General features: G+C 35.9%; 2 protein-coding genes across 2 annotated transcripts in view; one reads left to right on the top strand and one right to left on the bottom strand.

Moving 5' to 3' along the window:
- LOC109090920 (reticulon-1-A-like) overlaps window positions 1-5,141 on the bottom strand; it is a 30,857-nt gene extending 25,716 nt beyond the window's left edge. The window contains exon 1 of the mRNA XM_042746288.1: window positions 4,516-5,141. Coding sequence (XP_042602222.1) covers window positions 4,516-4,738 — 223 coding nt within the window. The 5' untranslated portion in view covers window positions 4,739-5,141. The remainder of the gene's footprint in view (window positions 1-4,515) is intronic.
- Window positions 5,142-11,191: 6,050 nt separating this feature from the next.
- LOC109054154 (protein phosphatase 1A-like) lies at window positions 11,192-17,386 on the top strand. Its single transcript, XM_042746431.1, has 3 exons — window positions 11,192-11,543; window positions 11,997-12,869; window positions 13,590-17,386. The coding sequence occupies exons 2-3, from the start codon at window positions 12,012-12,014 to the stop codon at window positions 13,731-13,733; spliced, it is 1,002 nt and encodes a 333-aa protein (XP_042602365.1). The 5' UTR covers window positions 11,192-11,543; window positions 11,997-12,011; the 3' UTR covers window positions 13,734-17,386.
- Window positions 17,387-18,271: the final 885 nt, after the last annotated feature.

Genomic DNA, 18,271 nt, shown 5'->3' with positions numbered 1-18,271 from the left:
GTTTGAGTTAGAGACTCCAAACTTGCTTTGGTTAATGTTGAGACAGTGCTCTATCATTGTGCCAAATTTCAGAACTTTCCCGCAAGTGGTTCTATGGGCTGCCATAGACTCAAGAGCGGAAGAAGAAAAAGAACACCATCGGATACAATAGGTGCCATATGCTAAAGCCAGTGAAAATGCTGGCAGAACTACCATCCTGACTAACTAGCAAAATCAGACTAGCTCTGATCTTGCTCTTTCACAGCTCGTTGTTTTGGATGTACTCTACTGTTTATGTTTTGATTATGTTGTCCCTTTTGACACACAAGTGTGTAATCTACTTTTGGCAAGAAGTGAATTTCTCTTTCCTAAGCTGAGTAGCTCTGACTGTTTTAACTGAGCTTAGAAAGATCAGTACATTGTGAGGACTTCCTTCCTCTAGTCTGTGTTATTTCTGGTCAGCGCCAGGTCTATCTTCACAGGAAGACACTGATGAAGCGACACTGCAGACTTTCCTTAACAAACAAGAGTGATAAAAAGTGACTGGGAGGGAAAATATGACAGGGGTTATGTTTCAAAGAAGCATAATTATATCCCACAATTTAATATTTATTTTTTTAAAAAGCTGTCACTGAGATGGGCTACCTTTTAGACACTCATCTCTGCTGAGCCACCAGCACCTATCTCTGCAGAACAGTGCATCTGACAGACAGATAAAGTTAAAGGGAAGATGAAAATGTCACTGACAGGTTTGTGCCACACAAGTGGGAGTTGATGCCAACTTTAAGTCACTGCAGGCGCACTTTCACATGGTTACTCTATGTGTATATGTATGAATTCACCGGATTTACTTCATCATGAGAACAGATGCAGATGGAGAGCCAGAGGCAGCTGGTGGAGTTACTTCTCTTGTACCTGAAAACCAACTGTTCCTGCATGCCAGTGTCTGCAGGAATTGTGGGTTTATAGTGAAAAACGTTAAAAGGTAAAGCATAGCAATCTCAATATTTAAAGAACTATATAGTAATTATATCAAATTATATCAAAATAAAAATCAGCAGCTTCTGAAATCTATTAGGTTCTAAATTAATTTTCTTTTCTTTTTTTATAATAAACATAAACATAACCATTATTTTCTCTGCATCATTTGGGTTCTCTATTACCATAGAGAACAATCTGTCAGGGAAAAGAAGACAATAATCTGTCTACCTCATAAGGCTGGACAAATGAGCATATGTTTAGAGCTTTTACATAATCGCTTTAGTCTGTGATGCAATATGCTTGCTGCATTGAGATAGATTCATCACAACAAACAGTACATTGGCTATACACACACCTTATGTTTGGCCATTAAGCTCGTTTCTAGTATTTTTCCTACATGTTGAAAATATTCCACAATGCTTAGTAAAGGATAGAAACAAAAGTAAAGAATAAGTATGAAAACTAGACAAACAATATTGTATTTAAATACACTAAATTTTGGAGGTTGGTGTCTCTTTTCTTTCTAAACCCAATTAAGTACCATTTACTTATGATGAACATTTACTGGCAATGTTTATTCTTGTTTTAAGCATAATGTCATGCCATTTGCTTCTTAAAGTACTAGAAAACACGAGAAATGTTCACCAAAAATTAATGTAAATAGTCTGGAGCAGTTGTTAAAATTATACAATATATAATGTTGTTTAATCAATTTATTGTAGAAGATCAGTAAATAAAAAGCAGTTTCTCAACTATACAAGTATTTTAAAATCATGGCAGCAAGTGCTGAATCAGTGCTAATGAGGCGAATGTGTTCCCGCAAAGGGAAATAGATTCTTTTAATCTTGTTATGGTTCTTAGTACTTTCTGATGCCCATGTGATTTTCTGCAACCAGCAACTCTTTCTGTATGCGCGTAAAGAAGAAAGTGAACTTGCATTCCAGGGTCCCTAATGAATCATGGTTCACTGAAGCGAAGACATTTAAAACAATGAACGGCCTGTCTGTATACAACTCAAGAGGCTTTCTGATTTCTGATCGGGGTACCATGAAAGACAACACAGTAGGGTCTCTACAGTACACAACCTACACATCATATATAATTGCTCATTATATGCCTTAAATCAAACAGTGCTGCCAGTAAGCCAAAGAGGCCATACAAGATACTGGTGAACTGTCTGTAGAGAAAAAACTGTTTTATGAAAACAGGATGAAATTATCAAGTTTGTATATGGTGAAAGACACAAGAATAACTGCATTGCAAGCTATAGCAAATTGTAACAAGTAGATGCAGTAATTTTTGCTCTTGCTCTGACTTATATGTTATCAAAAAGATGATGTATTCACATTAAATGCATTCTGTCAGAGGTTATGTTTCATGTCTGTCCCTTAAATTATTAATGTACAAATGGTATTGCTAAAGTTTAATCTAAAATAGTCTTATCAAAAGTCAAATAAGTAATAGAGTTACTATGTGCTCTCACCTAAAGAATCAAGCTCAATTCATGTTAATATCAACATCAAGAATGCGTTTAACAATGTGCTCTAAATGTGATCCAAAAGGCCGAGTATCACATCCTCTAAAAGTCAGTACTGTGGTTCAATAAGCACTGGGATAGGCTGCCATTCAGCGAGAGAGATTCAGTCTGATTACAGGGTTTTACTAGAGGACTTTACTGTAAATTTCATTCACTTGTCAATGTCAGTCTGGTGACTCAGATACACACAAAACAACTTCTACAAATCTTGCGTGACTCATGATGCCTCTTTAATGAAAGTAATATGTTAAAGATACTAATTTGAGCTCATTTATATCAGTGCTTTAGTGTTGACATGCATAGGTTAGGAAATTGGGAAAATTTTAAAAATGTTCCAAATGTCCTTTTGTTTGGTTAATTAAAAGCAGAAAGCTTAGACTGCTGTTGAGGCACTTTTATTACTGTTTTACTCCTGCAATACATGATGATTTGATTTATTTTTTCCCTTATCACCTAATACCATTACCACATTAGGCTTACTGGTTTATAGCTCATAATGAGGTTATTTTTTTGTTATCCAGTGATAACCTCTCCATCTTTCTGTTACCCACATGAAAGACTATTACATAATATCACTTTCACTCAACATTCTACAGCATAAAGACAAATCAAAAAGAAAGGCAGGCTTGTCTAAGCTACAACTGAAAAACAAAACAATTTTAAGAGACGTGCAATCCTTAAAAAGCTTCCTACTGCATACAGTATTAGCATTACTTATCTCTTATATTTAGGTCTGGTTTTAAAGACTAATTTTTGACTGGTATTTTTTAGAAATGGAGCTGCAATCTCATTTCCCTAAGTGAAAAAAACCAACCACATGATGAAAGACTAGTCTGAACAGCTCTGTCTGTCCTTCATAGGGTTTCTCTAGTAGCATAATGCCATATAACAGATTTTCGATCCAAGCCTATGTGATGTTCAAATGGCAATGTCAACTATTGATCTCTGTGCTGAAAAGGTTACTGTTAAGTGTCTGGGTTGAAAAGCAGCTGAGACACAATGAAATAATGACAAAGATAAAGATCCAGCATCTGAAGGGGGAAAAGCAAGTTATACAACAGCTCACTAACACTGTATTTTGCATTTGCAGTTTTTTTATGGTATGTATAACACTATAAATCATAGTAAGTAAAACTAGTTTTTAGTAGCCAAAGTGTTTCAACATTAGGTCTCGGACATGATATATAAAAACAAGATTTATGGAGAACAAATAAATTGCTTATTTTTGTGATATTGGATGAATATATATAGCAGTTAATAAATTAATAAATTTCATAAGTAGAATACAGATTATTATTATATTAAAAATATGCATGTGGTGTTTACTTCCTGGATGAATCCGTGTTTTGAATGAATTATTGTTGATTCAATAACTCACTTAACTGTCACAAAGCAAGTTTTCGAATCAAAAACACCTTTGATTCAGCTGGATCAGTCGCTAAATTAAACTGACTTTATGAACCACAAATTATTACCTTAGTCATGTCAGATTCGAAGAGAACCAATAACTGTTACCCTTGCTTATTCACTTAAGCTAAATACAAATACTGACTGTTATACACGTATAAGACATTATTTTATAATGTGTGTACTATATTTTTTACAATACAATACAATTTTGTGTATAAAATATTTTTACAATGTGTACACATATTTATTAGAATCAGTAATATTTTGTTTAATAATCATTTTAATGCACAGAACCATATGCCATCTCTAAAAAGTGTTGTGAAATAAATGTATATTATTTTTTACAAATTTGAATTGCTGAAACTTGATTTTTTTTTTTTTTTTTTTTTTTTTTTTTTTTTTGTATTCCTTCCTCAAAATACTAAAAGAATGGAGAAGAATTCAGTTCCTTACGATGTCCATCCCTAAATTCAATAGAACTGGCACTCCAGACAGAGCAAGCCAAGGTAACTGCTCCCTGATAACCGGGCCCCGGTCCACGGAGAACTTAAGAATCGAGGCATTTCAAAGAGATGCATATATGACGATGTACATTGAAATCACATTACCTGTGGAAGCAGTTTCCATGACAACAGGGAGCGGTTGCCGGCCGCTTTCGGGATGGCTGGAAAACTGTTTCTCTTCACTTGATTCGTCCTCCCAGTCTCCCATCTGCCTCTCCTCTCCCAAGTCATCCCGCCGGACGGCAGAGGTGCTCCCAAAGCGGTCAATCTTCTCAAAATCGTCCCCGTACCAGCTGCCCTCCGAGTCTGCCTCCGGCTTCACGGACATGTTTGCGCCTTCCGTCTGTGTGCGATGCTCTTCAGAGAGACGCGGTAACTGACTGAAGAAAATCAGGCAAAGCACCGTTCAACTCCTCGGATCAGACGCTGGGTAACTATCAGAAGTACTTTGGGCAGGCCCAGCGTTCCGGCAGAGGCTCGCGCTGCTGGAAATGGCTTGTGTAGTTCAGTGTGTTTCGGCGCTGACGTCACCGTGTCTCGAGCTCGTAGTGACACGCAGAGCTGGAACTGGGCATAAAATAAGGCTTTCGGATAATAAATGAAGATGGGGAATTGTTAAAATCGTTTGAGCGAATAAACTCACTTTATGAATTGGATTCAGATTAAACTAAAGTGAATTTTAATATACTTAAGTAGCTAACGCAAACACGACTGAATTTACTAGGTGGATCTGAGCATTATCCTGAAAGTTGTAGGCTACTCGCTAAGAGTGCGTAGTCATGGGTCTTATTAGTTTTTTTAGGAAATGGTGTCATCTTGTGGTTTCAGAGGCAACTACAGCAGACCCTTTCAGGTTTGGTCGTTTAAAAAAATCCTCTTTCAGACACAAATGTGCCTCAGGCTAAAGAAACACCCTACATATTGTATAAAACAAAGTTTTACAGTCTTAAGTAAATATATTAAATGTATACGTACAATAAAGAAACTCAGGTTCTTTTTATTTACTCTTCTTTTATTCAGTTTATGACTTTCATTGCCATCTAGTTGCTTAGTCCACAAACAGTGGGTTCACCATAATCCATTTTTTTTTTATATAGATATTACATACAGAGAGCATTTCATTTAGCCTACTGCGTTGTTTAAATTCAACAAATTTCTGCCTAATTTCAAAGATATTATAGTTATTTAATTAGAAAACTCTGTCTTCTTTAGTGACAAATCTAAAATTATTAATTGTGAAAATGTCATTTCATTGGAAATTATCCATTGCTTTTCAGAGATATTTTCATATTTCTTAAATTTTGCTGTCATGTAAATATTGTTCTTCATTGTGTCACATTGCATTTTACAGACAGCTTGTCACAGTTGACGGCTTTTGAAAATGTGTTCTATTATTAGTACAGTGCAGATTTCACATATGAAAGAAGTCCGAAATCTGAAGAAAAGAAATGAAAGCAAGCTTGGTCACAAATGAATGGAAAACTAGGATAGAAGAAACAACAGCAGCAATAGAATGCTCTGCACTCAGTCTAGCATGCATGCAGTGACCTTCCTCTCCATCTCTTCTGAACAAATCAGAAGTGGATGGTGTATTACTCTGCCCTTGGACCATTATGGCTTTTTTCACTTGTTTCATGTCATTAGATGCCTCTATTTAAACTAAACTATTCATTATAACTGCTCTTTCACTGATGAATTCAAAGATTTATTTATTTATGCATTCTGTTTCATTAAACCATCTTTCTGACCCTGACCAGATATACCGGACCACTCAACATAACATTTAAATTATGGAGAACAGAAATGACAATCTTTTGTATCTGACTGAACTATTATTAGAGCTAGAACATTTAATGATGTGGCATTTTATATTGGGTGGTATTGTTATATATTTATTCATAATAATTCACTATTAAAAAAATCTATTTTCTCAATTATTATTATTAGAAGAGTTGTTTAATTTAACATTAGTACAATAAGAAAAAAATAGCATGTAAAAAATATTTCATATAAAGCATACAGTAATTAATTTAAATTGTATTTTTATTCATTTTATAGGTGTATTCATATTTCATATGTATTAAACACATATACATTTATTTGTTTTTTGTTTGTTGAATTATTTATTACATTTAGACATCATGCATTCCACATTATTTATTATTAGAATGATAATTATTATAGGTAATAATTAATAATCACTTCAATTATTAAAAAATACTGTTTATTGCATTTAGTATTTGCCACCACATTGTCACTAGGTGGCATCAGCTACCCTTTGAAAAGAAATCCTGATAAGTTGCTCATGATAAGTGTAGTGAAAATAATAATTACTAAAAATAGATGGATTTTCACATTTGTTCTACAATTTAATTAATGTGCAATGTCACTGATGTAGACACGTAATCATGCACAAATGCACTGACAGAAATACAGCATCTGTTGATTTGAATACACACTGATAGTGCTTAATAATATGGGCAGGTCAGTCATATGCATCAGTAATAATTACACTTTCATTTTCAGTAATAAGTGCACTTTCATTTTTCTGCATTAGTGGCTTTCTATGGAAACTGCAGTCTGAGGAGTCAAGCCTCCTGATTTGTTCACCATTCTGGTTATGCAGCATAACATCAGTGGAAGCAGATGACCAATCAAATGAGAGAGTCTAAAATAAATTCACATATGCAGTGCCAAGCTGACTATATGAACATGTGACTGAGCTACTGCTGTCCACTCATTTGAATTTACATAAAGAGCGTAAATAGTTGAATCGGTTGCAGCAATGCTCCACCGATTCAATGCTTGGGGCAGCTGTGGCCTAATGGTTAGAGAATTGGACTTGTAACTAGAAGGTTGCAGGTTCGAGTCTTGGTGCTGGCAGGAGTTGTAGGTGGGAGGGAGTGAATGAACAGTGCTCTCTTCCACCCTCAATACCCATGGCTGAAGTGCCTTTGAGCAAGGCACTGAACCCCCAGTTGCTCCCCAGGTGCTGGATATAGCTGCCCACTGCTCTGGGTGTGTGTTCATGGTGTGTTCACTTGTCACTGCTGTGTGTGTGCACTTGGATGGATTAAATGCAGCGCACCAATTCTGAGTATGGGTTACCATACTTGGCAAATGTCACGACTTTCACTTTCACTTCACTTTTCACTTCTCAAGCACATTGCTAACTTATTCCTTTCCTTTATTGTTTTCTCTCACTTCCCTCCTGTGCATGGATAATGGGCTATTCAATGTGATGGAATATGTGTTAACATTACATCTATTATGTAAGAAGAAACATTAAAAAGGAAAGTTAGCAATTTTCAGTTAGAAAAGGAAATCATACAAAGAATGCATAGCTAAATTGACTTGATCGGTGTTTATCTTCCACTACAACTTTGCAATAAAATTATAATATGGTGTTTCAGTACTTATTAGCAAAAAAGTTTATTTGATAAAATTCTGATCTACTCATAGAATTCATTGTTTAACAATCATAAAACAGACTTCTGTTTTATATATATATAAAAAAAACATACACACTGCTCTTGAAAGTTAAAGTGGGAATTCCTGTCATAAATAAAGGTGGAATTAACGATCATCATTTCATCATAGCAACCCAGTATATTTTGTAAGCATTTTCAGTCTTATTTGTTTATTTAATACATTTTATTTTGTTTTTGTTTTTTATATACTTATTATTTTTCCTATTTAATTCATGTCATACTTCGTAACTTAGATAAACTTTTGTGTATTTTAAGTTTTCACTCCTGTGGTCTAAGGTAGCCTATATATATATATATATATATATATATATATATATATATATATATATATATATATATATATGTATATATACAATTTAATGTTACATTATCATGTACATATCCTACTAAAAGCATTATAGTAAAATTTGTGTGTGGTTCATGACAGATACTTTTGCAACCACAGTACTGTCCACCAGAAAAATAAACGAAATTTAAGATATTGAAAGACAAGAACAAAGGGAGTTAATCCAAGGAAATTATTGTTTTGTTGTTATCATCTTCACATAGAAATAAACTCAGCTGCTGTCAACAGCAAGGTCAGCTGCACTGCTCAGTGCACAAACCATCTGAACTCTCTGTGTCAGATTAGAATTACAGCAAATAAGCAAGTGTAAAAATTAGGCCATGGATTTGTGTGTGCCATTTCTCTTGGCCCATATTACAGCAGAGCTCAGTTGGTATTGATAATCCACAGTGTCTTTAGATTTTAATCCTTTGCTGGAATTAAGGACACTGGAAAGGACTTTTACACAGGAATAAGACCAAAAATGATCTTATGTCATTAAGTCTACTAGATCTAATATTGTAGTTGTTCATTTGGGTGATGTCCATTTGGTCGGTCTCGTCAGGGTTCAACAACAAAAAGAGCTTAGATATCTCCTTTTGTTGTTTGAACGACATTCATTGTGGAGCAACAGTGAGGGGTCATGTGAAGATTGAATATGGAACATTAATCTCTAATCTTAATATTAGTTTTGCAATGGCAAAACACTTTAAAATAATTGTTTTGGGTTTTTGTTCACTAATCATGTGGATTTTTGTATTTTTAATGAAATAAAGCATCTTATAACATGTTAATGTTGGTCCTAAATAAAGACTGAACAATTGTTTGTTGTGAATTTATGAGGAGCAAAAAGGCAGACAATTTAATAATAAATAATAATAATACACAATGCAAAAACATGGTCATGAGACAGAGAAAGTGTGTAATTTTTTTGTCTCTCTATCTCTCTCTCTCTCTCTCACACACACACACACACACACACACACACACACACACACAAAAGACAGTATCTATTGAGAGCTTTTCAGTGCATAAACGGATAGCAATGAGGCTCCTTTGTCCTTGAGAAAAGGTGGAGAGGAGAAAAGATGAAAGGGAGAGATTGGAAATAACATTTCAATTACTGCTTGGCAAAGAACAAGGCAACGGTTCAACACAGGTGCAGTTTTCATGATCTCAATGAAAAGCAGAGCTTGGAAGAACAAGACTCAACAGACAGATAAAGTTTGTGTGTTAACTAGAGAGAAATACCGACTTTACTGTAAATGACCCTGTTTTACGTTTTTTCTTTATTTTTTTTTAATAGGCCAATGTTTTTATATTAATTTCTTGGGTGTTACCCTGTTTGTATGATCTCCTGAGACAGAAGATGTTTTTAAAGAGTGATGACAGTAAACTGTGAGTCACTTGCTTAGCCTCACACATTGCCACTTTCACTTTCAGCTGCTGTTGTTATTGCTTTAGACAACAGAGTCCAAATACACCGTCTGGAATTTGGAAAGAGGACGCCATTGTTGTGGCACGTTGCTCTGGATACTTCACCTGTGGTTGGCAATTTGGTTGGCAGTCTGACAATTCAGTGGTTGGTGTTCACACATCTGTTTCTGAGTCATTCATCCAAATAATTCTGTACATAACCTTCATACTTGTTTCATATCTGACATGCTTCACGTGGTCAGAGAATCAAGAAGAGTGGCCTTTTTATAACATATTCCAGTGGATCTTTACTGGTCGGTCGCAACCCAAAAATGTGTTGCAGCAGGTCTGTTCTGATAAAATGCAGCTAATTAAGATAGCAATAAAAATATTTTTGTGCATAAATTCTTGGCTGCCAAGAGTATGAAACATTTAGAAGTTCAATGGATGTTTAGAAACCGATTTTTTTCACTTCTACTGTTTAGCCTATATCATGTCACATATTGTTGGGCTTATGCAATTTATGGTCAAAGGAATTAATCTGATTTTTAAGAGCATTTTGTTTCATTTTTGGTATTGTAAACAATTTTGGCTTTGATGTCCAATGTAAAATACTGGCCTGAAGCAAAACCAGTTAAGAACCACTGCATTATTCTATAGCCATAAAATAATTCAGCATAACCGTTAATAAACAGTGTAGTGGAAAAGCCTGGTATAGCTTTAGGGAAATATTTGTTTCAATATATATCTTGGAAACAGTGCAATTTAGCATCACAATGGCAATCTAATGGGAGGTTACCTTATTCAGGTCTATAATGCTTTTGACATTTAGAGCAAGCACTACTTACCCTAAGTGCACATCACATTATGAGCAACACACTTAAGTCACCCTACAGACAGCATATATTTAATGTAAGAAGCTTTTAATTTGGACATTAATTATTTACCTCCAGTTATAAGTATTACAGTAAGTGCAGCCTTGTAAAGGCCTATATCATGATACAAAAGCATTGTGACACTTACAGACACTATGCATTCTGTGGAATCCTGTAGTGTTCTTGGGTGGCCAAATGGCACGTTAATATTGCCTAAAACATTCACTTTACTGTTTATTTTATTCTTTTATTATTATTATTATTATAAGGTCTATGGTAACGACTGGTCAGTCAGTGAACTAATGATCGAGGTTATGGTGATTGCCATGTTAATTTAGTGCCTTGGGCGTTTTGAAAATCATACGTTTCATCATACATCACGTTTTCAAAAGTCATACAGGTCAAACTCGATTATAATAAGTAAAATGTTTTAATGTATTTATAAATGCCATTGTTTCTGTCGGGTAACCCTACCCTACACGGATTTACACGACATTTAAACACATGCAGAAAAACTGCTAAGCACAGTCAAATAAACAGCAAGGGTTTCACTGCTGTCTGTAACATAACGGTGCCCCCTCATTCTCATCAATGGATCTATTTCCAGCCCTCAGTTGCGTGGCAGTGATGATGTAATAGCGCTGCAGCATCCGGGTCCCGAACAAACCCATCCGCGCGGACGAGAAAACGGTGTTCTGAGCGAGAGGCTCCGGTAGCCCCCCCCCTCGTGAAAACAAAAAACCGGAGCCAGAAAATGCCCTGTCGCCCAGCTGCGGACTGCCTTAACGGGCGCATGTGATGCTTTTCATATGTTTATATATATATAAAAAAATCCGTCATCGTTTTCTGGCAGTTCTGACGTTAGTTTGCGTGCTAATTGGCTAGCCATCGATTGATAGGTGTTGTGCCTGTGAACGCTGGTTTATAGTGTTTGCTATCTGACACAGCACACTGATATTAAGGCTCCTACCCGCGGCTTTGGTGCCTCGGTGTTTCTTCCTCCAGCAAAGACCGCGAAGAAGCTGGGTAAGTGATATTATGTCAGTCTGACGTATATTAAATATAGGAGCTAGCCTCTTAATGCTATCTGGCTGTGCAGCAGTTCGCATATGCTGATAAGGGCAGTGGCTTCATTAGTAAACACATCACTGTTGCTGTAACGTCATATAGATTTGTTGATTTTGCTGCATTAGCGTCTTTTTTTTATTTATAAAAAACGGGTTAAAATCTAAACAAAAGTAGGTTTGTAGGGAAACAAGTTTACTCCGTTGACGTAATAACATAAACATTTATCTAACTTAAACAGTTTACTTGCTACTGGGAGCCTGCTGCACCTGTGGCTTATCATATAAATCGTCATACCATATCAAACAGATGTGTCAATATGTTATCATTTTGTCAGTGTTGAGTGAATTAGAGTCACTTATGTCATAATGGAGCACCTTTGCTCACTTTGTTTTGTGGTTGTGTTTGTGTCAGAGCAAAATAAGAAGAATGGGTGCGTTCTTAGACAAGCCAAAGATGGAGAAGCATAATACTCATGGGGAGGGGAACGGCCTGCGCTACGGACTCAGCAGTATGCAGGGCTGGCGTGTGGAGATGGAGGATGCACACACAGCTGTGATAGGGCTGCCTTACAGCCTCAGCATGTGGTCTTTCTTTGCCGTCTACGATGGACACGCAGGCTCTCAGGTTGCTCGTTACTGTTGTGAGCATCTGCTGGAACACATCACCAGCAATCCAGACTTCAGGGGAGGCTGCTCAGGGGGCGGGGACTCAATTAATGCTGAGCCCTCCGTGGAGAGTGTGAAATGTGGAATCCGCACAGGCTTCCTGCAGATCGACGAGCATATGCGGGCCATTTCCGAACGCAAACACGGGGCGGACCGCAGTGGTTCCACAGCGGTGGGTGTGATGATTTCCCCTCATCATTTTTATTTCATCAATTGTGGTGACTCCAGAGCCTTGCTGAGCCGCAAGGGTCGCGTTCACTTCTTCACCCAAGACCACAAGCCCAGTAACCCCCTGGAAAAGGAGAGAATCCAGAACGCAGGTGGTTCTGTTATGATCCAGAGGGTCAACGGCTCCCTCGCCGTCTCCCGGGCTCTTGGTGACTTCGACTATAAGTGCGTGCATGGGAAAGGCCCCACTGAGCAGCTGGTGTCCCCGGAGCCAGAAGTGTATGAGATCGAACGCGCTGAGGCTGAGGATGAATTTGTGGTGCTGGCCTGCGATGGCATTTGGGACGTCATGGCCAACGAAGAACTGTGTGATTTTGTGCGTTCACGCTTGGAAGTGACAGAGGACCTGGAGAGAGTGTGTAATGAGATCGTGGACACATGTTTGTACAAGGTAAGGTCAATTCGAGTTGGATGCTAATGGGTCATTTTTACTTGTATCTATTAATTTGTTCAAAAATGCATTAAAATGCTATTCATACATACAATTACTTAAATCCACCATTATGGAAGTGTTTTTAATTTCTACATTTAAATTAATTTTGGAAAGAGGTACTAATTAATTAAATACAATGGTCCCGGATATCAAAATAGAGGGGGAAAAGTCTCATTAAAAAAAAAAAAAATAAAAAAATATTGAAAAGAAAATGTTAAGCTGTTTGGCATAATTTATTAACATTTCTCAGGGAAAAATCCTGCTTCATGGCTTATTAAAATTTGAAAGGCTTTTGTCCTCCAAAACTAAGTCATGTGGTGCAACCAACATGCAGAAGCATACAGAGGGGAAAAAAACAACAAAAAGGAAATTATATCAGACCCCTGTAGACCCTCATGATTGTGTTTCTTTAAAAATATCATAAACCTTGATCTGTTTATGAGGAGACAAAGCTAGTTCACATTGTAAAATGTCATGTGGTGTGACAAAAATGTGATGAGATATTAAGTAACTTATAATTTGTAAATAATATTGTTTACTTTGTAAAATCATATTATATTATATAATAAATGTGTATACGTTTTACTTGATGGTTATGACATTTTAGAGGTTCTAACATTGTAATCTGTTATTATTCTATCTTGAGCATGCTTTCTGTGTTTATTTGTTTCTCAACAGGGTAGTCGAGACAACATGAGTGTGGTGCTGATATGTTTTCCAGGTGCCCCAAAAATCAACCCAGAAGCCGTGAAGCGAGAGGCGGAGTTAGATAAGTACCTGCAGAACAGAGAGGGTGGAGCATGTAAAAAGGCAAATAAATAAAATATATTACTAATGACTAAGAGAGAGTTATAGAAAGTGAGCATTCTTGCTTAATTACGTGAGTTTCTTAGATGGAAGTTTACACTTGCCAAGGAAGTATACGTTACAGTTAACGTAAAATTTCCAGTTAACGAATCCCCATATTGGAGAGGAAAGACTCACTGGTACTGTATTAGCAGAGTTAGGACTATTCAGGATCAAATTTAACCAGAGAGAAATACCACATTGGGAATTTATTTAAACTTATATTGATAATAAGAGGCCTTTAATTATATATTGCCAGTATTGAAAAGCACTTATACAATTTAGAAGTAACCTGTAGCTTTACCAGAGGTTTTATTGTAGTGCATCCGAGAATCCTCCGCTCCAGCGCATATTACTTAGCGTATTATTAGCTACTAAGTGATGGTGAGTAAGTGCAATTGTAGATTAGGAAAAAGGAATGATAAAAACCCAACATTTGGCTCTGCACTTTTTCATTAAACGCTGCTATACTTAAAGGCATCTTCTATTATTAAGAGAGAGACCAAATTTGAGATCTCAGTTAGAATACAATATGTTTGTGTGTTCGAACAGAATTAATACAAAATGTAGTTTTGCGTTCTGTTTGTGATGGTGTGTTCTTCAGATAGTAGTTGTATTCATCCACTTGTACAAGCATGTGTTTAAGTCTGGCACCCGTTTCATTTGCATCTTTCTGAAAAGTCATTCTAAATGAGAGTGAATGTCAGGCCTCCACTGCTGACTACCTGAAATTGTAGCTGACACTGCTGTACGTGGCCTGAAGGTGCAGTTTTGTGTCTTGAATATTTTAATCTGCATGATTCCTGTTCTGTAATATGGAACATTGTTGCCTTAGTTCTAATTTACAGTGACTACCTTGATTAGAATCGATAGGTTAGCAATGGTATCCAACCTCAACTGCTTGGAAGAGTAAAATTAAATCCAGTGGACACATGGTACTGAAAGCATGCACTGTACCAATAGCACGATAAGCTGTGCACACCTCCTGCATGTACACTACATTAAGAAAAAAACAGGGATAGATCTTATTTAGAATTAAGTTGGTCTGACAGAACTTTTATACTTTGTACAGTATACATTTGTAACCCCTGAGGAACAGCTTCCGTGTGAACTGAACACAGTGTTTGAAAGATTGTGTCAATGTTTTACAATCCTCTCCAAGTTGTTTACTACTTGTTGCCTCAAACAGACACTTTGTCAGTCCTCTGGTTTATGTAAAAGAAAAACTCATGTAGTTAGGAAATTTTTGGTGCATAGAGTGGGATTCAGCCTGCCTGCACTTTTTGAAATGTAGATCCTTGTTGGTACAATGATTGAACATTTATAGTACAATGGTACATTGCTTTTGTGTCTGTAAAACCCAACAGGATTTGGCTTTTTGTCCTTCTGTACCTAAGATTTTGGAAGCCTTTCATTTAATTTTCTTATTTTTGAACCCTTTAGACTTTAGATCTAACATGGCGTGACTCGACAGGCTTTTAGCGACAAGCAATTTTGTCTAATGTTTAATGGATAGTTCACCTAAAAATGAAAATCTTTTACAAAAAATCATTTACGTTCCAAACTCATAAAAACCCATTGAAAACTTTGGATCCCATTAACTTTAATAATGTGGACAAAAACACCTGACATTTTTAAAGTATCTTCATAAGTAGAAGAAAATTACAACATCACTTTGTTTGGTTTGGTGCAAATGATGACCATTTTCATTTTTGGGAGAACTATACCTTTTAAATAAGGCATAATGCAACCAATCACAAAACCTGGCCAATCAGAACAGCTCCCACTGTTTCAGAAAGTGTGAATCCGTTCTGCCTAGTCCATGTTTGATGTTTAATATAAATGAAGTTGATACACTTGAGCAGTACTAAAAGAGATTACCCCATTATTTACTCACCCTTATGCCATCCTACTCTTAAGTGTATATGACTTTCTTCTTTCAGACAAATACAATCTGAGTTATATTTAAAAAATGTTCAGGCTCTGTCGGTTTATCGAGTCGCACCTTGTTACAGAAACTTATTTTTTGCCTGCATTATTAAAGCATGGGGTTCTTTCTATTTAACAAAATTTTCCCTTACAACCAAAAGATCCCACACATTCTTCACATGTCTTTGTATTACCAGGAGATATATTTTAGCTTTAAGATGTGTTTAACTGAATGAAAAGTGTGCCTGCTCTAAGAGAGAGCTCTTGAGATTAAAATGATTGTAGGTCATTCCTGTACTATATTAGTTTCATTTTGCTTGGGTTTGTTGTTGTATCTCCTCACTGTATGACATAGCTTGATAATCCACTGTTTATTAAATTAGCCTTAATTATTTTCTTCCATAATAGCACATCTGAGATCACTACGCTTTGATGAGACATGTCACGTGTTTGTATACCTACAAAGAGTGACATGGTTCTTCTGGGAGAGCCTTTAATTGTGCCTACGAGTGAGTCTATGGCCAGTTGTAGCATTCAAATGAACATTCTAAGTCTTATAAGGTGATTTTGTTTGTTTTGTAACATTATTCTAATCAAGCATAATTTTAGTTTGTGCATTCAGTAACACATTTGGCCCCTTACAGCAATGCCATGCAAGTGATTTTAAACCATTCACCTGAGATTATTGCTGCACAAAGCACAACCCAAACCCCTAATGAGTCAAACATGGGGTGGAAATATTGCCTTACTGAAAAATAAAGCAGGCATTAAATGGGCCATATAGTATTGTAGGAGATTGCCTTGATTTCTAACATTGTAGCACCATCAATCTGCGATGTACAGGGAAAGAAAATGTCAACTTCAAGTCTGTCCTTCTACAAAGTTCATTGGATTTCGAGTAAAGCAACCAACTGCAAATAAAATATGTCTTTGTAACACATTGGATAACTTAAAAAAAAAAAAAAAAAAAAGTATCTTCTGGAGTATTAATCAAAAGGGCAAACAAAGCCCATTTACTCTCATATACTTGCACTGTGTTGTGCTGTTGGTCCTTGTGTGTCACTTCTGTCTTTACCTCTCAGGTCCAAACTGACAAGCAACAGAGGACACTATTTATTTTAATTATTTATTGTCTTTATAGTATTTTACCTCTTTTGAATGAAACTGTCCATGCATTCCATTTTCTTTAGCCAAATAAGCACTACTAATGCAATGAAAGTCTTATATTCTTTTCTCCTTGTATTTATTGTTATACATCTGTGTCATGAATAGTCGGTGTAAACACAAAGCTATGTGAGTTCAAATGCATCACGTCTTGGGTTCCTCTACACTAAGTAGTTTCTTCACATGCTATTCACGCTTTTCACTATTCTGTCAGAGTAGATCGGTCCAAGGTTGACGATGTGTAAGGGTTGCAATCTATGATCGGTCCTTTCTTAACCCAGCAGACTGTTGTGTCTGTGTTTGTTCAATTTTACCTCTCAGAAGGTAACAGTTTTATAAAGCTCATTTTGAAAGATTTTTCAACTACAATTTCATAGAAAAGTATTTCAATATTAGAGGGTGAGCACCCAGTATTTTCTTTCTTTAGTTTTTATTTTTGTACATTAGCACCCGGGTATTAGCAATGTAGACAAACTGTGATCTTGTCATTCTTGGCTGTCAAAGATGATTCAAATAAAATTATTTACGGAAACGCAGAATTTGTGAGGTGTTTTTTTTTTTTTTTTTTTTAAATTCAGAGAAAGATGTTGCTCAGTTAAATTGAAAATGAATGTATGGTAAACAGATAAAAAAAAAAAAAAAAAAAAAAAAAGTGACATTTGCAGCTGTGGTTGCCAGAAGTTTACCATAAAGAATGAGGTAACAATATTTTAAGTTTTACCGATTAAACTATTTCATTCACTGAAATTACCTTTATAATATACTAACAGCCACCTTAACAACACAGATTGGTAAAAGTAAAGCCACATGATGAATCAGAGTTCATCACAAGTAGCTTTTCCACAAGCTGAGCTAATAAAAGGTGGACAGTGTCATACAGTACATACAAACACAAAGCACCATCATGGTAACACATATGACCTTAAAATACTGCAATAAACATTAATTTAACAACAGAAGATGTAACAAAATGTACATAACTGAATAAAATTTGAGCTGTCACATAGGGAATTCTGAGAATGTCAATTATATTTTTGAATAATAACTTCTAAAAACTACATTTAATGGCATTTTTCTGTAAAATTACATGAAATGTCTCATTACATATTTTTAACTTGTAGCTACACTGAAGGAACTTACCGTTAACCAGTTAACAGGTTTTTTAATCATCATCATTATTATTATTTATTTCAATAGTCTTTTACCATTGAAATTAGGTTTTCTAGTCATTTTTAAAGACCAACAAAATCTGAATGAAAACATGCTTTATTTTTGGCAGAGAGTGTGAGTCATGGAGGGTGTTTAATAGGCTTCCTGCAATGAAGAAGCAGTGACTCACATATTGGCTGCTGTTGTTTTTGGCACTCTTCAGCATGTCAGTATCTCTTCCAGCTTACTTAGTTTTGTTAAATGTGTTCCAG

Source organism: Cyprinus carpio, chromosome B20 (genome assembly GCF_018340385.1).
Source record: "Cyprinus carpio isolate SPL01 chromosome B20, ASM1834038v1, whole genome shotgun sequence".
NCBI lineage: Eukaryota > Metazoa > Chordata > Actinopteri > Cypriniformes > Cyprinidae > Cyprinus > Cyprinus carpio.
This window is presented reverse-complemented; position numbering and strand designations above follow the sequence as displayed.

Coding starts and splice junctions, on each gene's coding strand:
- LOC109054154 (XM_042746431.1), top strand. CDS start 12,012: ATGGGTGCGTTCTTAGACAAGCCAAAGATGGAGAAGCATAATACTCAT. Junction 12,870..13,589: donor TGGACACATGTTTGTACAAG/GTAAGGTCAATT, acceptor GTTTCTCAACAG/GGTAGTCGAGACAACATGAG.